General features: G+C 31.6%; 1 protein-coding gene across 2 annotated transcripts; it reads left to right on the forward strand.

Moving 5' to 3' along the window:
* The first annotated feature begins 530 nt into the window (after positions 1-530).
* LOC123198516 (probable LRR receptor-like serine/threonine-protein kinase At5g63710) lies at positions 531-15,826 on the forward strand. 2 transcript variants are annotated; one of them, XM_044613198.1, is made up of 11 exons: positions 531-824; positions 908-1,045; positions 2,218-2,350; positions 2,684-2,755; positions 4,841-4,984; positions 5,198-5,263; positions 6,348-6,418; positions 7,060-7,200; positions 11,734-12,075; positions 12,695-13,089; positions 15,324-15,826. In XM_044613198.1, the coding sequence occupies exons 1-11, from the start codon at positions 680-682 to the stop codon at positions 15,633-15,635; spliced, it is 1,959 nt and encodes a 652-aa protein (XP_044469133.1). In that variant the 5' UTR covers positions 531-679; the 3' UTR covers positions 15,636-15,826. The 2 variants fall into 2 exon arrangements, with proteins under 2 accessions (XP_044469133.1, XP_044469134.1); XM_044613199.1 differs by lacking the exon at positions 7,060-7,200.
* The last annotated feature ends 6,778 nt before the right edge of the window (positions 15,827-22,604 follow it).

Genomic DNA, 22,604 nt, shown 5'->3' on the forward strand with positions numbered 1-22,604 from the left:
TAAATTATATAAAATCATGTAATTTTGAATCCATATGATCTATATACAAGTTATAAAATACTGAATTAAAACTTTTGAGGTATAAAAATATCTAGAACGTCGTACAGTTTGAATACGTAAAGCTTTGAGAATCACTTAAAAATTGAAGATATGTTAACTTTGATTTTTTGTTTCAAATGCTTCTCTTATGATGAGTTTCAATAAGAAAAATTGTAGCTATTAAGTTTTAGAATAAAGACTTAATGAATTTATAAATGAGATTGTTTGGACCCTCCTATTAAAAGTTCAATAATTCAAAAAATCACATTATGCCGTCTATCCAAATATGTAATTTATCAAGTGTATAAGACTTTTCTTTATTGATAAACTTTCATCCAATTTTATTAAAGGAAATTTTCTAACAACTGGGTGACAGGATACTCATCCAAAATGGAGTTGTCTTAAAAAAATATAAAAGAAAATGATAGATTACGGATAAGTGAGAATTTAGATATAAAAGTGATAACAATTATTAGTACTTTAATGGCATTGTGGTTGCTTAAAAGCAATGAGGTGAGACATTACCATTAGCTGGTAGTGGTAGTGGGATTCTAATTCTCATTCCAGCACCAACACAACACAACACAACCCAGTATTCTGTTCTGTGTTACAATGTCTTTCTTTCCTTTTCTTTTCTCAAATGCTTGGTGGGTCCCTCCATCACTCACTACACTTCATCATCATCACCACAATCCTTTCTTCAATTGCTTTAATATACTACTTGTGCTTCCTCCGCCTTTTCCTTTCTCAGGCTGAAGTTGCCGCCCAAGTCATGCCTAAATCAGGTACTTCTATTTCTGTCATTTTTCTTTTTGTATTTTGTATTTTTTTTTTTTCTAACTTGGAATAATGATTTGAATATCAAAAGGTGGGAAGATATTGGTGTATGAATGTTGGTGGGAAATAAAAACTAGTTACAAGTTTGGAGCAAAGCTAATGATAAAGTGTTTCATACTCCTTATCTTTCTAAGTTTCAGTCATTCATCCAAGGACCCTGATGTTGAAGGTATAATCAACTTTAAATTATGTTTCAATCTATAGTCTAGTTTGATGTTTCGAAATTTTAATATGAATTCTATTCATAAGACTCTGTTTCTTCTATTTTACACATTACACTTGCTTCTTATTTCACCCAAGATATTTTTATGTTTATTTAGAGTTGATTATTTGATTGAACAACCTTGTATTTGAAGTGGTTATGTTTCAGTTTTCTTTTTTGGTTTTTCGGTAAAAGCAATAGGTCTTAAAGTTGTTGAAAATTTAACAACTCATAAACGAATTAAGCAAATGACCAGAGAAGACCAATAGAAATTTTTTTTTTTTTCCCTCTATGTTAAGCTTTCTAAGGCATTTTATATGACAAAAGGAGTAGTAAATGTATCATCACTTACAACATGCGTAGTTGGTGTATAATGTTTATTCTTTGATAATTGCGAATATACTGTCACTAACAGTTGATGAAATTTTTCAAAGCACCTTCATCCTTGCACAGTTTTTTCACTTCTTTTTTATTTAGAAAAAGGTAAAATTTTACTACATTATAACTGAAGTATTCTTAAATTTTGTTGGCATGGAATCATTGTATGGTATTACAGTTGATAAAATCACTGACAAAAAACTTAAAGCTGTTGTGAGAAATTAGGAACATCCAAATTTTAATAAGATTTGTGCTACTGTGGTCTACTCAAAATGCTTCAATGTTGTGTTTGCTCCATTTGCATAAATTATAGTCCTAAATCTTCAACATCAGCCTTCCATCTTAGCATTTGACTATCCACTCAGTTTTTGCACCTTGTAGCTTTTGAAGAATTGTGTTTATCTTTTGTGTTGCATTTAAGCTCAAATTGGTAACTTCATCCCTTGATGAAACAGAAGCGAAATATTTTTGGCATTCTAATTCCTATGGGAATAAAATCTTAGCAAACGTTAACCAAATGCAATTTAGCTTGTAGTGATGCTTTATATAAACATAATAAAATGCATTAAAAAATCTTTGGATAAAATGTGAAAATTTTAAATAGCTACCAAGAAACTTAAACCACTTAAATACAAAGTTAAGTGAATCTTTGATTGAATGGTTGTATGCATTATATATTCTTGTTGTGAGCCATTACTAGCAGCGTCAATGATTGTTTTCTATTATTAACAACAAGGATTTCCACTTCTGCCATCTGTCAGGCGAAGCTTTGGTGGAGATTTTAAAGACTCTCAATGATACTAATCACCACATAACGGATTGGAATGATCATCTTGTGAGCCCATGTTTTAGTTGGTCTCATGTCAGTTGCAGAAATGGAAATGTTGTATCACTGTAAGTTGAATAATTTGGCTATTAAAGACCACGGTTATCATGAATTTCTTCATTAGTGCACTTTATATTCATAGTCCATGAGTACTTAGGGTTGATATTGCTGAGACCCCGACTTTGGTTCTAATATTTCATACAAGGAAGTGCCCAAATGTAATATTTCTTACAGAATAACAGTAAAAAGGCAATATTTGCCAAATTTAGGAGATTTATCTGTTTGTTTATTTTAGGGAGAGGGCTCAGAGGGGGTTGAGAAGTTCTTAAGTATTTGGTATAAATTAAAATTTATATTATTGTGACTATAATGGTCAAATTTGTTTATCTATTAATTTGCAGGATGCTAGATTCAAATGGCTTTTCTGGAAAACTATCTCCATTGTTTACCAAACTGAAGTTTTTGGTTAGCTTGTAAGTTTTCCTCTTGATGCTTAAGGTTTGTTATTTTGCAAAATAATGAAATTTGCACTAATATCCGACTTTTAAATTGGAACTGCTTCTTTTAACAATAGCAAAATAACCCACATATTACGATGGGAATATAAATATAGACAAAATATTTCTTATGCTTATTTTGTAGTTTACTTATAATATTTGCATATAAAAACTTAAATGATCTGCATTTTTGCTATTTCGAAAAAGGAAAAACATATGTGCAATGTCAATTTTGGTGATGATGCATTTCTATGATGGGATTTGAGTGAGTTGAATTCAGTGGAATAGATTTTTTAAGTGTTTTTGGGTGTGAGGACAATATTGAATTGGAAGAAAAGATGATAATGGTATCTAAATAATAAAATAGGATAGAAGCCAAGCAAAACTTCAGGATGTAAAGGCCAGGCCACTGGTCAAGAAGGAGTTCCACCACTAATCTTACCTAAGGATAAGGTAACACAACTCAAAAAGTTCTGAAATTCTTTTCAATTTTCTATTAACCTATCTGATTTTTTATTACAACTCATGAATCTATATGTAGGTCTTGGAACACTATGAATCTAGACAAGTACATGAACTAGACCACAGAGAAATGAGAAGACAAAACAAATATCAAGGAAATAAATGAAAACACAATTTACTAGACCGTTATGGAAACCTAAAGTGATAAAACAAATATCAAGAAATTTAATGAAACTTTGCAGTTCCCATAGAGCTTAGAATTGGGAAGAGTTTTCTTGAAAAATGATGTTAATTAATGGTTATTGACTTTTCAAGTGAATTCTTCCTTATTCCATGTGATCATACTATATCCAATGGGTTGGTTCGAAGCCCAATTTGTTGTCCAAGAATTATCATGAGCCATGCAATCGGTTTGAGCCGAATGAGTTGTGTTGTGGGCCAGGTGTAGCCACATCATCCTCCTCGGGTTGTTGAGGATTTGTCCTTAAATTCGAATGGGTTTCATCTTCCAAAAAAGGAGATAATTCCCCCACATTGAAAGTGGTCGAAACTCCCCCATAGTCACCTAGTAGGTTAACCTCGTATGCATTGACTCTTAGCAATCTCCTCAAAAGGATCATAGACTCTTGGAGCAATTTTGTTTTTCCTTTTGGACGAAAACATTTCTTTCCTCAAATGCACCCATATTAAGTCTCTCAGCTGAAATATAGAAGACTTTCTATTCTTGTTAGCTTTCCTCTTGTACATCTCATTAGCCTTTTCGATTTGTGAATGATTGCTCTCATGAAATTTCCTTGTAGCTCTGGCCTTTTCATTTGCAGCCACACTAATTTGAACATTAATAGGTAAGGATGCTAGTTTAATATGAGTAATTGGATTAATTCCATAAATTAGCTCAAATGGAGAATGACCAGTTGTGGAACTTGGAGCTCAATTGTAGGTAAATTCGGCATGAACAATCTTCATGTCCCAATTTGAATTAAAGAGTCTCTTCTTTTGGCTACTGAGGATGATGTTTCTAGTATTGAACTTAAATTTGAGTGGAGGATTTTGAAGTTCGATACATTAGTTTTTTCTCTTGTTTATTTGATGATACAGTGGGAGGGAGTTTTGGGCTTTATTTAGTTTTCTGTTGTTTGGAGTTTATGACTGGAGTATTTATTTATTTGAGGTTGCCATTTTTTTTGCCTTCTGGCACACTATGTGTAAGTTTTTCTTGTTTTCTCAAGCTTGTCTCCCTTTAGCTATTGCTTGTTCGGTTTTGTGTAGCACTTTTTTGCAAATTAACATTTTATAGTTTCTTAACAAAAATTATAAAAAATTAAAAAGGTTCTGTCCAGCAGCGCTTATTGTGCCAGGGGTAACAAATCCTGTAAACCATTGAATATGATAAAATTTTCGAAAGCTCTCAAACTAGTCTGATGCTTTTCGACGAAGAAACCCTGCAAAACTTGTAAAATTCACTTTAGTAAAGCTTCTAGCCTCCCTATACTTTGATTATGCTTTTTCCTAATTTAGCCCCATTTATAAGCTACTGTGGTTCTTCAGTTACACATGTATTTTATTCATTTTGTTAAATTGCGGTTTTGCTCTCCTCAGGGAGCTACAGAACAATAATTTATCAGGTGCATTACCAGATTTCATTGGCAACATGGTTCACCTGCAAACTCTGAATCTTGCAAACAATAAATTCAGTGGCTCTATTCCTTTGAATTGGGGTCAGCTATCAAATTTAAAGCATTTGTAAGGATGAACTTTAGTTTCCTGAACATTATAATTTTCTTATTCTACTCTGCTTGAATAAACATAAATTTTCTTGATTGTACCTAGTGTGAACTGCATGGAACTTACAGTTAATAATGTTTATCTTTTAAGCTAAGTAATTTATGCTGACTGTGAGATTGTATGTTATCCAACTCTAATTATTGTTTTTTAATTCTTATTCTTATTTGACAGGGATCTTTCATCCAATGATTTAGCTGGAAAAATTCCAATGCAACTATTTTCAGTTGCAACATTCAAGTAATCTCCAAAAGTTCCTATATTTCTGTAAACTATTAGTATATATCATGCAGCCGTTGGTACTTTTCTCGTTTCTAGGATGCACAAACTTTAGAGCCTTGCCTGATTATTTCATTGCATCAATTTTCAATGAGCTGAACAAGAATGCTCTTATTGGTTAATGTTGGTAATAAGTTTCTGATTACAAAGTTATCTATGGTTTTTCAGTAATAAAATTATTAAAATCTAACATCTTAAAAAACAATGCAATGTGCATACACTTTTGAGTACACAATTGGATACACAGATGATGTGTTATCATGTTCATCCTTAATTTAAAATCACATAATTATATGATGACACATGATTTGTGTACCCAATTATGTACTTAAAAGTGTGTGTATATAGTTTTATTAACATCTTAAGATACCTCTGACAGTTGTTTATATTATTGGCGTTTATCCAATATCATTTTGGAAATATGCATATGTTCATATGTTAGGTGTAGTGTTATTTGTTTACCAAGCCTGAAAACATGAAAGCTAAACAAATCAGATAATCTAGCTAGATAATATAGATGGTATGAACTGGTTAAGACTTTTATTTTCTTTTTGTTAGTAGACTGAAAAATAATCTTCAAATGCTTGCCCCAAATTAGATTTCAGGGAATATGAAACCTTGAAATCAACCAAAGATAAGAAGAGTGTTTCACTGGATGTAATTGTTACATAATGATGCTACAAATGAGCGAAAACTTCATCTATAACCAACAAGCATATGTTCAACATTGTATCTAACAGCTTTTTGTGTGATTATGACCCTCAACCTAATTATCTTCTTTAAATGTGATAGGACAGTGAATAAATTTTATGCACAATTAAAATTTGAACAAACACTTCAAACTCACTTCTATTGTCTATTATGGTGGCCTTCTAATCTTTCATTTAATGCAATGTGTCTGTTACATATTAATTTATGCTTATGCTTATCTACAGATTGTATTTGCTTAAATTTTCTGCTTACAATGATGGCTTTGAAGTGCACATATATATGTTGGTTTTACCTCAAATACTCAAGCAATAGCCATTGACTGCTGTATTTTCAGCTTTACTGGAACACATCTCACTTGTGGCTCTACTTTGGACCAGCCTTGTGTGTCAAGTGCTCCTCTACCAGGTTATTTGAAATTTTAGCATTGCTTCCATTTTCTAGTTATCTCAGCCTAGAACTACTGTTTGGCCATTTCTTGTAAATTTAGGCTCCCAAGGTCAGTAGTTTTAAAATATGGTATCAGTGTTGTTATGACTGAGAGGTCATATGTTTAAATCTTCAAGTGGGGTTGGATTCTAGCCAAGTCCAAAGATGGGTTGGCTTGAATTCAGCTCTAATCCATTATGGTGAATTTGAACTGGTTGGAAATATCATCAAAAGGTCACTGACAAGATTAATAGTGTTGTCAGTGAAATGAATAATATTATCGACAAGATAAACACTATCACTAAAAGAGGATTCAAACCAAACTCGAACCGAGTTGTCGAAGTGAAACTTCAACTTAAATCAAACCAAACGCTACTTCGAGTCGAGCTACTTTGGTTTGAGTTCACCCCTATCTTCAAATCCTGTTTGTTTTATAAAATAAGAAGTTCTTGAACTTACATGATGGCCTTTGATTATAACAACCTCAATACTTGAGTTTATGCCAAAACTTGAATATTCTTGTTTGAATATATTTTATAAACTTAACTGGATTGCTGGTAAGTTCTTCACCACATGTATCTTAAACCTTCATGGAAATTGAACATAGATACATTTGACAGTTTCAACCAGCAGATCAAAACTTAGAGTTGTTGTAGCATCAGCAAGTTGTGGTGCTTTTGTACTTCTGTTGCTCGGGGCTTTGTTTTTATTCCGATATCAGTTGCAAAGACGCAAAGATGACATTTTTGTTGATGTTGCAGGTAACTTATATTTCCTTTAGTTTTGAGGTTCATTTAATCAGCTTTATAAATATTATTTATACATATATAAGTTGAACATGATGTCATTGTGATAATTTAGTGGTTGTCTAATTTTTGAAAAGGAGTTAATCCAACTACATAATAATATTCATTCATATTTATTAATTTATTTTTTACTAAGTGATAATGTTAAGATGTTTTTGTCTTAATATAAAACTTCCTCATGATTGTCTCAAGATTTATTTATTTTTTATTTTTACACAATTTATTGTTTCATATCATTCATTTAAAAACCTCATATCACTTACCACGCCATTTGCCCTAGTACCAAATTTGAGTTTTAAATCTTAATAATAATTCAAGGAATAGTTGTATTTTGAAGAATAAATGTCTTAAATTATTAGGTTTTTTTTTTTTTTATATATATTTCAAAATGTTTTAAATGACTCATCACTTAACACTAAATTTGAAAAAAATTAAAAGTTCCTGAAAATAGTACGTTCAACTTTTGTTAAGATTTTAGTCAAATTAGATTTATTAAGACTATGAAAATAACTACAAGGAGTAACTTAGGATTGTTTGTGAAATTGTTTTGGCATAATATGTTTGAAGAATAAAATTTATTTTTTTCTTGGAATTTTTAAATGTGTTCTATATCATTTTTGGAAAACAGTTTTGAAATTAAATTGATGAAAATATGCTTGATAAAGTTTTATTGAAAATGAAAACATTAATTATTAAATATTTATTAATATGAGATTATTAATATTGTTAATAATTTAAAAAACACAGATGTCCTATTGATGAACACAAGTCTTAGGCATTAAGACATGGTTAATGCAAATTTATAATCTAAAAAGTACAAAATTTTGAAATGTTTATTTTGTTATGAGGTGGTGTATTAAGAAAGCATTGTGATAGATGAGCAAAGATAGACAACAGAGAAAAAGAAGAAATAGAGAGACAAATAGAAAGAAACAAGAATAATGGAAGAAATTTTTAAATGAGAAATTATGTAAAGAACTTATGGCAACAATAATTAACTCACTTATTCATCAACAATTAGTTTCTCACTATAGTAAGACTTATTTATAGGCTTAGAATATAAACTTTAATGGAAACATTATTCAATCCCAATAGAAAAATGAAAACATCAATTCTCATAGAACTGGAGATCATGATTAAAATAACTTGGACTATTTATCCCTTAAACATATACATTTATAGACAAAAAGTCTTTGCATCTATATCTCCTATATCAGTTGTCCTTGGCTAAGAAGAACTTGGCTTCTAACAATTATAGAAGGTAGGTAGAACAATCACAACAAAAGTTGGTGAGTGCATCAAACAAACAATTAAATGCCAAAGCAAGTCGTTCCTAGGGAAAACAAGAGTGTCTAAAGTGAATTTTGTAGACCCCACATACAAAGCCTTGGAGGCTTGCAATTACCTCATTTAAGGTACAAATATTTGCTAATAATCATTGAACAAGAGTCAACTCATAGGCAAATGAAGAAAGTGTAATTTGAGAGGAAAGAATTCTCAATTATATTTCATTGATTAGTGATTACAACATATATACAGTTGGTATACAAAGTACAATTTACATAAAACGTGTATACAAACTCGAGAAGGAAAAAAACTCTTAAACTTGCAACTAAATCTCCTAGAAGTCTTCTTTTAAAGAATTTTCCTAATGTAACTTGAAATTATTCCTTTAAATTAAAGGACATGTGATTTGGGAAAACTCTTTGTGAGGATATCAATTGTTTGTTATTTAATGCAATCCTATGAAATTCAGCTTAACACAACAACAACGATAATGAATTGCTGGCAAAATATAAAAGAAAAGGCAATTGACTAATGAGTTGGAAAGGAATTGTTTTATTTGGATTGAAAGAGGAAAATAAAACCAGCAATGTATTGCTACTGTTGAGTAAACAAAACAAACAATTCCCAAACAATTACAAATATATTGGCAATTCGAGAGACCAATTCTCTCCACTATGCAAGGCCAATTTCCTAATATCTCCTCTTTTCCTCTTTACCATCTACCTCTTTCATACGCTTCTGCTCTAATTAATTTACCCAATTCTCCCAATTAAATTTAGCTATGTGAACCCTTTTGGATTCTTCTTGATCCCACTCCATTTGTGCTATAACATAATCTTCTTGAATGTTAGAGTCTTCTTGAATTGCACTAGAATATTCTACCATTCCCCCTACCCCCCCTTTTTATTGTGCTTGCAAAAATATACCTTAATAATTAGTCCTTTATCATCCTTTAACTCAAGCTCTCCACTTAGACTTTTAGGGTCTCAATTTCCTCTAGATCATCTCCTATCATAATAATGTCATCAATGTAAACAATAAGTTCAACAATCTTACTACTTCCCAAATGCTTTAAGAACAAAGTGTGATTAGTTTAAACCTGTGTGTAGCCACGGTGTTTCATAACTTTAGTGAACTTATCAAATTAGGCTTAGAGTGATTGTTTTAGCCCATAGACTGATTTCTTGAGCTGGGATATTTTATCCTTGCTTCAAAACTTGGTGGGAAATCCATATACACTATCTCATGAAGATCATCATTGAGAAGAAAATTTTTTTACGTCTAGTTGTTGAAGGGACCATTCTAAATTTGCTGCAAGGGAGAGTTGTACTCATTTAGTGTTAAGTTTGACAACTGGTGCGAAGGTCTCTTAGTAATCTAAGCCATATGTTTATGTAAATCCTTTTGCAACAAGTCGTGCTTTGTACTTGTCTATGCTTCCATCAGCATTATGCATAATTGTAAACACTCACTTGCACCCAAGAGTTTTTATGCATAATTGTAAACACTCACTTGCACCCAAGAGTTTTTTCCCATAAGTTAAATCCATAACCTCCTACCCATGTACCTTTTTCTTGAAAGCATTCACATCTTCTAGAATGGCATTCCCTATCGAATGTCTTTGAATTGCAATTTGATCTCTAGCATCTACGATGCGTTCTCTAAATCCTAGTTTCTTTGATTACATCCCAAAATCTCCTTTGCTGTTTTAATGAGAAGATAGGTGCTACTAATACTCATTTTCATTGAGTTGTTTAGCAACCATGCATTATAGTGCATATCTCCCATGTTGGGTGTTCTAATTTCACCATTGATATAGCCCATCTTTCCCCTGCCTCAAATCACCATGAGAACATGTTGTAACCATTAAAGGAAATTATTTCCATTCAACTTGTGGTTTGTTATCTGTAGAGAGGAATTCTCACCATAATGTTGGTTAGCAATTGGAGATGTTTGTGGAGGAATTGGGTGAGATGTTTAAGAGATAGAGTCTGACAGTTCCTTTGCAGATCCTTCCATAGTTGAAATTCAGAATTTTCGTAAGGGTTTTGATACCATGTAATTCAAAGGAAAGAATTCTCAATTGTATTTCATTCATTAGTGATTACAACATATATGTAATTGGTATACAAATTTAAGATGGAAACAAGGTTCTAAACTGAAGGATTCATTGATCCTTATTTTTGTGATTGAACCTCTTTGAAATCTGCCTTTAAAGATTTTTCTTATTGTAACTCGCCAACTTGGAATTATTCCTTTATTTAGATTGACTCAGAATTATTACTTTATTTGGATGCGTGTTTTCCAATAGAAAGAATGTATGCAATCTAAGCAAATGAGAATGTGTAAGAATGCAATGAAGGTTGTATGGCAGAAAAATGAAGTGATGAGGGAAAACATGAGATCAGAAGAAAGTGCCACAAGCATATAATATAGAGGCTTAGGAACTGTGTTAGCCTCAATGGGTGTTGAAACTGATGTGTTAGCTCAATGTTTGTTGGACACTTGGAAAGAGGAGTGCAGTCACATCTAAGCAAATTTTCAAGAGGTTTATAAGGTAATGTAATCACATACCATTGTGACAAAAGGTAGAAGTGGTATTTGTTTTCCCTACTAGTCACATTACGGTCATAAAGCCAAGTCTACCTAAAAGAATCTGTGCTACATCAACAAGATTAACAGGTCAATATATGTCTCATCACAATAAGACTCAAACTTTGCTGGAACTAACTTTTGTTCATTGACCAGAATGTCAACCTAAACTACTCTAAATGGATGAAGGTGAGGTTCAGGCTTGAGGTTGAATCTAGCAAATGACTGACATAAATACCTCATTCATGGTACTAATACTATCAGTCACTATAGGAGTAGATAAGAGACACCTAAGCACACCCAATTTATTTTTACGAGGATATAGGTTTTGATCTGCTTCATTGTATTCCTGATCTTTTATGACAAGCTAGTTTCTCAATTATTTCATTCTGGCATGGAACATAATATATATCCCTTATGATTTTTTATCAAGTCAACTTCATAGAGTTTTCCATAAAAAAGAAATGATTATTTCTTTTCAAAGTCACCTGTGCCATTTTTCGTTCCGATAATTTGAATTCTCTGCTTCCATTCTGGTGGAAAATTTTGCAGTTGGCATATTGTCAAAGGTTTTTCTTAATTAATATCTGGGATTCTTCTTGTCTTTAGGTGAAGATGATCGCAAAGTTTCTTTTGGTCAGCTTAGAAGATTTTCTTGGCGTGAACTGCAACTTGCAACTGATAATTTTAGTGAAAGTAACATAATTGGACAAGGAGGTTTTGGGAAAGTGTATAAAGGTGTCCTCTCTGACAACTCAAAAGTTGCTGTGAAACGCCTTGCTAATTATTATAGTCCTGGTGGAGAGGCTGCATTCCTCAGGGAAGTCCAACTTATAAGTGTTGCTGTTCATAGGAATCTTCTACAGTTAATTGGATTCTGCACAACCCCATCTGAGAGAATCCTTGTTTACCCTTTCATGCAAAATCTTAGCGTTGCCTATCGCTTGAGAGGTACTTTCTTTTATGAGAATCATGCTTTAATTTTCATTTATTTGATTGCTCTTTGCAGTTTGTACTATAAACTAGACTAGCTTGCCACACCTGAATGTTTTCTCATGTTTTTCTATTTAAGTTAGACAACAATTTAATATTGTTGCTAGATTCTAGTGACAAATGTTGGATATGTTGGCCTGAAAACCAAATTGAATCACACAGCGGAAGTGTTTTTTAAAAGTTATTGGGAGGAAGACAAGACTTCCAAATTGATTTATACCTGCAATCACGATTTTAAGCATATGGATTTTATGACCCAATACAAACTGATAAAGAACAAAAGGTTCATAACCAAACAGCACAGTTCAACTACACCTATTCTCAAAACTTTTGAGCCTCCAACATAAAATTCAAATAAATTGCATAATAAATTTACTCTGTGAGCTATGATTTAGTTCACAATGAAATCTTTCTTAACCTCACATGTCTTCATTTGATAATCTTTTAGCTTATGTTTTGGAAAACCTCAATCTGTTAAACCACTGTGATTATATCTCCGTCAGATTTATCATTTCAGCCAGCCTTAATTTTGGTAGTGGGTACTAAAATTCTATGTTAAATTTGATATATGCTATAGATTTGAAACCCGGAGAGAAAGATTTGGACTGGCCAACAAGGAAACGTGTGGCATTTGGAGCGGCCCATGGTTTGGAGTATCTACACGAGCACTGTAATCCTAAGATTATACATCGTGATTTAAAAGCTGCCAATATCCTTTTGGATGACAATTTTGAAGCTGTTCTTGGAGATTTTGGCCTGGCAAGACTTGTTGATCCAAAATTGACCCATGTTACCACTCAAGTGCGTGGTACAATGGGCCACATTGCCCCAGAATATTTGTCAACTGGGAAATCTTCAGAGAAGACAGATGTGTTTGGATATGGAATAACTCTACTAGAACTTGTAACTGGTCAACGTGCAATAGATTTCTCTCGCCTTGAAGAGGAAGAGGATGTTCTTCTGCTTGATCATGTAAGATTATCTACTTTCAAGTTTCCTATTTCTGAATCAATTTTGAATTATGAAGTACACATGCTTATTATTTTTTACCTTGGAACTTTGTGTTTTATGTTGTTTGTGTTGTCTTTTTGATATGTTGATGTCCTTAATTTCATTTTCCTTTTTAGATATCTCATTTAGTTGCCAAATAAAATTTTAGTTTATGAGATATTAAAGCTTTCCAAACTACTACGCAACCCTCTAAATATTGTATTCATTTAGAAATTTAAAGGTAAATGAGTGACTCTTAAAAATGATTAAAACAAAAATTCTTAATGTAGGTTATCTATAAAAATTGCAGTTTGTTCTTTCAATGATTTTTCAAACACAAATAATCATGTGACTTTGTTGTTTTTCATTCTTCTAAGGAAAATTAAATTTACATGATGGAGAGCTTGCTATTGTTATTTTAAAAAGTAAGTTTTCTTTTCAATTGCAATATGTTATTTTTTTTCTCTTAGTCAGATTTAATCTTTCTAATTTTTATTTGCTAATGGTATTTAAGACTGTTTTATTCTTTTTACCTTGGCTAATGGTAGACAAAGTTGAACAATTTCTTTTGAATTCCAGAAGAATAAACAAGCCAAGCATATTGTCTCCTTTTTAGAAGGTTTATGATTGTTAGAAATATGTCAAAAATGAGAGATGTGGAAAAATCATTGGCCAAGACCTGGACTAAATTTTAGTTGTTAGAAGCAAAGTTGCTACCTGCCAAAATCAAATAGACTGATTATTAACCATGTTAGCCCACACTACCCTTGCTGCAAGAAGTCAATCATAAAAAGAGAGTTACAATCACAACTATAACAGTCACATGTGATTTTTAGTTTTTAGAGCTTAGATCAAGATTCCCTGTAGGATCTTACCTATGCTTTCTAAACTAGAAGAACAACAGTCAACTATTAAACAATTCATGCATCACATAGAGAAAAGACTTTTGAACCAGTCCTTAAAATAGTTCTTGATTTGGTTTTAATTTGAGCTTTGGAAAACGTGTTTGAGATAGTTCCATAAATGAAAACAGAATTACGGAAAATATGGTTTAAGTAGTGCTTGAAATTCAAAGTGAAGACTAGCAACATCTAGAAGTTAATAGGTTTAATCAGAAGGTACAATTTAGAGATGGAGCCAGCAAATTACTCTAGAAGAGAATGTTGTTGAAGATTCTGAATACAAAACCAGTCCTGAAATAGTTCCTGATCATGTTCTTCTGCTTGATCATGTGCTAGACCATACTTTTCAGCCAATAATAGGGAGAGTAAGAACTATAGATGTTCTCAAGTTTCAAAGAAGATCAATACTTTACTAATAGAATATCCAAACTTGAGCAAATTGCTCAAGAAAAAGATATTGTCAAGGAGATTGGAACTACTTAATTGCAGCCAAGGAAAAAGCAACTATGCAAGATAAGAACATTAAAGTTTTACAATCAAGGCTTGCATATTTAAGACTTATTTTCAGTCAATAATAGATGGGAGAATCAGAGTATGTTTTCTGGTTTCAATTAAAGAGGATGCCGAGGGCTTGTATTTGCTAAATCAGATGACATAATGGTTTGCTGCTAGATTTATCCATGGGATTGATAGCTGTAAGATGAGTTCTTTTGATGTGGAGAGATTGATATAGGATGACTTCCTTGGGAGAAATTGAGAAAAAAAGAATTGGCTTTCCTTTAAAAGAAAAATAACTTCTGATAGTGGGTGCTAGTTTACTGGGGCATTGCTTTTTTCACTCCAGTCTATATTTTAAAATCCTATTTCTATTTTATTTTCCTTTACAATTGCAATTCTAAAGATTGATGCTTGATTGAAAATGAAATTACTATAAAACAGAAAATTTTGTTAAATGTTAATGCTAAAATCATTTGAAAAGTTTTAGTGGGTAAATGTGCATATAGTCCCACCCTATGTATTTGGATCGATTTCTATGCAAAATAGACTTCTTAAAACTTGGGCAGATAACAAAGTTATGCCACAGAACTTGCTCTAAAGTTCTTGATTGATATATCTTACATTCGCTGAGTGCTATTGTTTTCCAACTCATTCATATGCTGATGATATTATGGAATATTCAAATTTATGATACCAGAATAAAGGAAAAGTATTATATTACTGCGTGTAAGCAGCTTGAGTGCTTGTAACATATGTGGTATTCCCTTTTCTACCTTTATTGTCTAGTGGTGCTTATATGATTTATTTTTTCTGCAGATTAAGAAATTACTGAGAGAAAATAGACTGAGTGATATTGTGGATAAAAACCTGAAGAATTATGAATCGAAAGAAGTAGAGATTGTTGTTCAGGTGGCATTGCTCTGCACTCAAAGCTGCCCTGAAGACCGTCCGACAATGGCAGAAGTGGTTAAAATGTTGGAGGGAGTGGGACTAGCTGAGAGGTGGGCTGAGTGGGAGCAGCTTGAACAAGTAAGACATCAAGAATTCTCACTCATGTCTCACCAATTTGCTTGGGCAGAAGAATCAAGTCTTGACCAAGAAGCAATACAGTTGTCCAGAGCAAGGTAGAACATAAATTCAAGTCTATTTCTATTTGGATTAAACCTTAGATATTACTTACTGTATATGGAAGAAAAACCCTATGGTTTGCCTATGAAAGGCCTCTGCTTGTCTAGAAATTTTTACTCTCTTTTTCTTAGCTTCAACTGAAGGTAAATTGGGAATATATTTCAGGTTACATATACTAACACATTCATTGAGATGTGGTCCTATGTCTCAAGATTAAAGTTGGGAAAATGGCCCACAGCCCTACTGGCCTACAAGCCTAGAGACCCGAGTCCGGCCTAGGCCTGATCCCAAGCCTTTTTTTTGGTGCCTAGGCTTGGATTGGGGCCAAACCGTTAGTTCCGGGGCCTGTTTCCATTTTTTTCAATATTTTAGCCATCTTATAATATAATTCTCACACTTAGCCTTCGAATTAAAAAATACATTAATCCCTTCTAGCATAAAATTCTTACACTTATCTTAGAATACTTTAAATGAAGTTATGATGCTATAACGTATAACTTCATTACTGTTACAAAGTATAAAAAAGTTATTAATGTAAACAATAATTTAAAAAAGTGAAATTGTGTAAGAAATGAATACTATAAGTTGTAATTGAATCATTCATAAGTATTATTATTGATTTGAAGTTAAGTGATTAAAAAGTATAAAGTGCAAATTTCAAATTAAAAATAATAAAATAATACAAGTGAATTGCTGCAATCTAATTATATTTGTCTTTAGCATTTTCCTCCAGATTTGTGTTGTTAATGAGGTAGAGTAGTTCAGGATCTGGAAGTTGGTATTGTAGTTTTCTATTTGAGTGTACACAATCTTGTAATAACTTTAAGTATCTCATTGGTTGAGAAGCACCTTCGATTTTAAAAAATTCTGAGAAATCATATTTTAAAGCAATTGTGGAACTGTCATATGCCATTTGTGCTGTGCTACAATGGAGAATCGATTTGTTTTTTGTTTCACCATCAAAGAACATTCATTCATCTTTTTTAACTCCTTAATCATATATGACAAGTCCATATCAAGGTATAGCTTTAACTCAAATAGTTTTTATGGTTGACCGAAAGAGAAGCTAAATCTACTAGTACTTTGTTCAAGGAACGTTTAAATGCTAGGGTCAGACTAGTTGTTTAGATTGTCAATCCAAGGTACCTATTATGATAGACCAAAAATAAACTTTTTGAGTTTTTTGTCAAAGTTTTGTAAGCAAGAAGTGCAGTTATATTCTAAAAAATCTATTTTATTATCTATAACTTTAAAAGCATTTTATTTAAACCTACTATTTAAAACATAACCCAAACCATATAAGAATGTGAATGTGATAAGAGGACCAAGTGAACCAAAACATGGAGAGAATTCAAGGCAATAGCATGGAGAGGAACTAAGGTGAGATGAGTACACAACCAAGTCCAAAATGGTTGAAAGAAAGCATAGGGTGACACCATCATAAGAAAAATAATAAAATTTTTCTTTTTTAGAATTGCAGTTGGTTTTGTTTTGGAAGAATATCTCATGGAATCCTAATCCTAGTTAGATTAGTCTTCTTTTAAAACTCATTAAATTTGTCTTCTTCTTTTTTTTTTTTTCTAATTGGGTTTAGATTTGTTTTCCTAAATGTAATTTTCATATTGATAGTATAACTGTTTTCCTTAAAGATTAAGTTTTCATAAAGTTGTGTTCTAGTCAAATGAAAATTTTCTATTTCTTGTAGAGTTAGTTTTCTTTAATAGTTTTCCTTGTGTGTTTGAGAAATTAGTTTTCTAATTCAATTAGGTCAATATTCAACCTATAAAAAAGGCTTCCTTTTATTGATTAACAAAATTTAGTATGTTGAGTTGATGTCAAATTGTTTTACATTATTTGTTATGCTTTTTGTCTTGATAAACGATATCAACAACTTTATATCCTCTTGAATGATACCATACACATTTGGTGTTTGTTTTACATTAGGTGGTATTAGCGATTACATTATAATGGTTTTTAGAGTACCCCCATTTATAATAGATCCTAAGATGAAAGCATGTGCACGCTTTTTAGCATAACGAAGCAACTTAAGGAGATACATCAAGAATATGCAATCTATGATAATTTTTACAAGCAAATCGAGCATTGTTGAAGTCCATTAACCTGATGAAGAAACAAAAGGAGAAGATGATGGGCAGATTGATGAAATTCTTTTAAGTAATTCAAACTTGGAAGAATCATCATGAAAATTTTGAAGAACTTGAAGTAGAAAATGAAGTAAAACTTGAAGTTGATGAAGTTTAAGAATTGGAGGATACTTTTTCTCTTCAATCAAGAGATTTAATATCGAATTAGGTAATGAGATGAGAGATAGATATATGCTAATCAATAGTGATTCTTTGTTCAAACAAATGTAAGTGTTGTAAGTGAAAAAACTAAAGATTCAATTCAAAAGAACACCTTCAACGCTAGTCGAACTTTTCATAACAAGATGTGAAACAACATCATTAATGGTGGTTATTTTTAGAATGAGGTGGCTCATGAAAATCTAGTTATTGCTTGGCTCTTCCCAATTTTAACAAGGTCTTCGAAATTGGTGATGAAGTTTCTCAAGTTAAGAAGGCAAACATGTGGTGAATTAATTTTTCCTAGTGTTCTAGTTCTAGTCAAACTTAGAGTTTTCTAAATCTAGTAGAATTATTTTTCTTTAATACTTATCCTTGCGTGTTTTATGAATTAACTTTTCTAATTGAATTAGGCCACTATTCAGTGTATTAAAAGGGTTCAAGTCTTTGTGATATGCATTCCATTAAATAATTTCATTCTATTACTTAATAAAATTTAGTCTTTTAAGTTAATTATAGAATATTTTTGCCTTCAAATTGTTTTGCATTCTTTATTATCTTTTTCTTTTTGTTAAACGATATTTGACGTTTCTCTTACATTAATATGGAATATCTAGTCAATAACTTTGGTATTTTTCTTCTATTTCAACAAAACATCATGACCACCCAAATTTGTTAACACATTTATCATGAAAAAATTATCATCATTAAGTGGATCCAATTTCTATTCAAACAAAGAAATTGTCACCTTGTTAGTAGTTGCATTATCAAGTTTTAGTGTAATAACTTTTTGAGTGTTAACGTAACTTTGTAAAACTTCAATAATCATAAAATATATTATTTTTGCAATATATTTTGTAGAAAAAGTTTATTTTATTGTAAGACCCAGTTATGATCCAAATAATGTATCATTACACTAAAAAAATTGTATCTTTGATTTAGCAATCCATATATCGTAATAAAGTGAAATTTATATATTTTTGAAATTCATAAATTCTCTATTTCGGTTTCGAATTCAATTTATTATAAATTTTCACTATCTCTCTTCTAATTCTACCTCTCATAATAAGGCAAAATAGTAGAAAAAAAAAAAAAAGAATTCAAATCATAGTAGCAAAAATCTAAGTGAAGTTGTTACATTTCTCCTTTATTCAAAATTTCATCATTGAAATTCAATTCGAACAATTCTAAGTGGTGATCTCTCATATCTTGTTTAACCTGTCATGTAGCCTCCTCAACTTTTTAATTTTTGGTCTAAGATTTTCAACGATTTCTTTTCATACACAAGGTCTTCAATCAGCTCTAACTCATCAATCTTTAACATGTGGCTCAGGTCCTCCAGTACCTATGAAGTAATGATACATGAAACACATTTGGATTCAATCCATGCTCATCGATAAGACAAGTTTATAGGCTACCTTGCTGATCCTTTCTAAGATCTCGAATAGACAGATAAATCTCAAGCAAGCTTTCCTTTCCTTCGAAATCTCATCACATGTCAGTAGGAAGTTACTTTGATGAAAGCTTTCTCTCCCATTGTAAACTTTTAACTATTTCTTCCTTTTGTCTACATAACTCTTCTAAGTATTTTAAGCTTGCTTCATTCTTTCTCTGATCCATCGAATGTCCTTTATCATTTTTTTTGTCATCTTCAACCCAAGTGACTACTCAATTATTGGTCTCTCACCTAAATCATCCCAATTGAGAGGTGACTTACATTTTCTACCATATAGAGCTTTATAGGGCACCATCTTAAATGTCATTTAATAAATGCTATTATAGGTGAACTCTATCAACTGTAGGGTTTTTACGGTGCTGGTAATCGACAGCACAACGAATTAAAAATTTAAAAATCAAAGAATTCCAAAAACCCTAACTAGGCTCTCGTTTTTGAATATATATTCATGAACATACAAAACACTCATATGGTGTTTTAGACTTATACTTATGTTGCTAGCTCCTTTAAATCTTCACGTGGCTTGAGATTGATCACTATCCAACCTTTAAGAAGCGACGTCTTGGTATCCACGTGAAGCATGAACATGTAAGAGGTAATACAGGGAGAAGGTTGTTAGGGATTCTTTTCAAGATTAATTATACTTACAGGAAGAAAGAGAGAAAACATAAACCTGTGACTATAAGATTCTTTTTTGTATGTGTTATTTTTTAAAATTTTGATGCATGCTTTTAAATATGTGTAGGTGTTCGAGTGTAGCAATAATTTCATCCAAACCTGACACCCTCAACACACATGCATAACTAACATATAAACATGTACAACCGACATGTTTTATAACTAGCATAACTAGACAAATTTTTGTCCAGTTGTGCCACCTTTTAAGCCTTGCATTGTTGGACAATATTGTATCCAGTCGTGTCATGCTTTAATAATTTTGCATGGTGCTTCCAAAACCATGCACACCAAGTTTAACTTGGTCAAAACATAGTCAGTTGGATTTGTTCATTCCCTAAACATTGAGATTATCACCAAATAATCTTCTCTTCTAGTTACGAATCAACTCTTATATATGTGTGACCCATAAGCTCTCTATTGAATTGATAATGTTTAAATTTGAGTTAAATTTAGACACATATCAAGATTGACCTCTAACAAAACATCAATCCTTACATGAGACAATTACTACCTTTATAGTTACCTCAATTACGGTGACACGTTGGATAGTTTCAAATCACATCGATCCTTGCATGAGATGGCTTAACGACCTCAAGTCAAAGGATCACATGCACTTATGGTGTTCAGAGGATTTATTCTAAAAACATTGTAGCAACTATCCATATGAATATCTTCTAGTTAGGTTAGTCTAATAAACATGTCTACAATGTAAACATATGTGTTATATTAAATTGTCTACAACACTATGATAATCTCATCATCATTACATGTGCCATTGTTCATTGAATATCGAGATTATAGACGTTTCTAAAATGACCACTAAAAGTATCCATAGAGTTACCATGATTAGTCATCTAATCCCCTCGTCACAATTTTACCATCTAAAGGTATGTTGTTTGCATGATCATATAAATAGACAATATATGAATTGAATAACAATAACTCTTTTATTAATTATTAATATAAAATTAAATCTATAAATGCCAAATTCGATTAGCTCTAGGGCTTATACCTTAACAATCTCCCATTTTTATTATAGCCAATTGGTTGTTATCTAATATCAAGCTTTGCTATATGCCTATCATACTTTTGCTATGACAAAGGTTTTATTAGTGAGTTAGCCAAATTGTCATTTGTATCAATCCTTGTTATCTATATGTTACCTCGTTGTACAATCTCTTGTATTAGGTGACATCTTTTGAGTATGTGTTTAGACCTTTGATAAGACTGTAACTCCTTTGCCTGAACAATTGCTCCATTATCGTCACAATGAAGCTCAATTGACTCAACTATACTCAAAACCACTCTAAGTTTAGTTATGAACTTCATGATCCATATAACCTTTTTTGTCACTTTTGAAAGGACAATGTACTCAAACTCTATTGTAGAATCAACCACTATAATTTTTCAATTAAATATACTATCATTCAAATAAAACACAAACCCTGATTAAGATTTATAATCATTTCAATCAGTTTGAAAAGTGATGTCATTGTAGCCTCTTAAATTAAGTTCAGATTCTCTTCTATAAACCAAGAATGCATCCTTAGGCTTTCTTAAGTGTTTTAAGATGTTCTTGATAGCCATCCAATGTTTTTTATTTAGATCAAATTGATATCTACTATAAAAACTCAAGGCTTATGATAACATGACATACATGATTGATCATATAATTGAAGCATATGAGATTCTACTCATCTTATCTTTCTCAAATTGTGTATATAAAAACATCTCTTTCAAAAGATATATACCATATGGCATGGGCAGAAATCCTTTCTTGCATTCTTCCATATTGAGTCTAGTTAATACCTTGTTTATGTACATGTTTTAACTTAGACCTAACAATCTGCACTTTTTATCTCAGTAAATTTTAATCTCAAGAATGTAAGTTGTTCTCCTAAGTCTTTCATGAAGAAAAACTTAGATAACTAAGTTTTTACCGATTGTAAGTTTAGTATGTCATTTCCAATAATTAAGATGACATCGACATACAATACTAGAAATGTAATCATATTTTCACTAACTTTCTTGTATACACATTGTTTATGAATCTAAACTCACGAACAACTTCATCAAAATGAATATTCCAACTTCTCAAGACTTCTTTAAGTTTATAAATGGCTTTTCCAACTTGCATATTTTGTCTGTCTATCCAGCAAGAACGAAACCATCAAGTTGTGCCATATAGGCATCCTTTATAAGGTTTCCATTCAAGAAGATAGTCTTGACATCTTTTTGAAAATTTTTATAGTCATAGTATGCAGTTATACCAAGCATAATCCTAATAGACTTTAGCATAATGACTAGCAAAAAAGTTTCATCATAATCAATACTATATTTCTGAGTGAAACCTTTAGCATTATGCTAAACTAATCATTCTTTATAAGTATACACATTACCTTTCATATCAATTTTTCTTTTGAAAACCCATTTGCACCGTACAAGTTTTACACTTTTAAGTATGTCCACTAGAGTCCATTTTTTGTTCTAGTATATAGAGTCTATTTTAGATTTTATGACATCCAACTATTT

Source organism: Mangifera indica, chromosome 16 (genome assembly GCF_011075055.1).
Source record: "Mangifera indica cultivar Alphonso chromosome 16, CATAS_Mindica_2.1, whole genome shotgun sequence".
Classification (NCBI taxonomy): Eukaryota; Viridiplantae; Streptophyta; class Magnoliopsida; order Sapindales; family Anacardiaceae; genus Mangifera; species Mangifera indica.

Excerpts from the sequence above, each read along its gene's own strand:
- LOC123198516 (XM_044613198.1), top strand. The coding sequence starts at position 680 with ATGCTTGGTGGGTCCCTCCATCACTCACTACACTTCATCATCATCACC. Across the intron at positions 825-907 it reads CCAAGTCATGCCTAAATCAG|GTGGGAAGATATTGGTGTAT; the intron begins GTACTTCTATTT and ends GAATATCAAAAG. Across the intron at positions 12,076-12,694 it reads CGTTGCCTATCGCTTGAGAG|ATTTGAAACCCGGAGAGAAA; the intron begins GTACTTTCTTTT and ends TATATGCTATAG.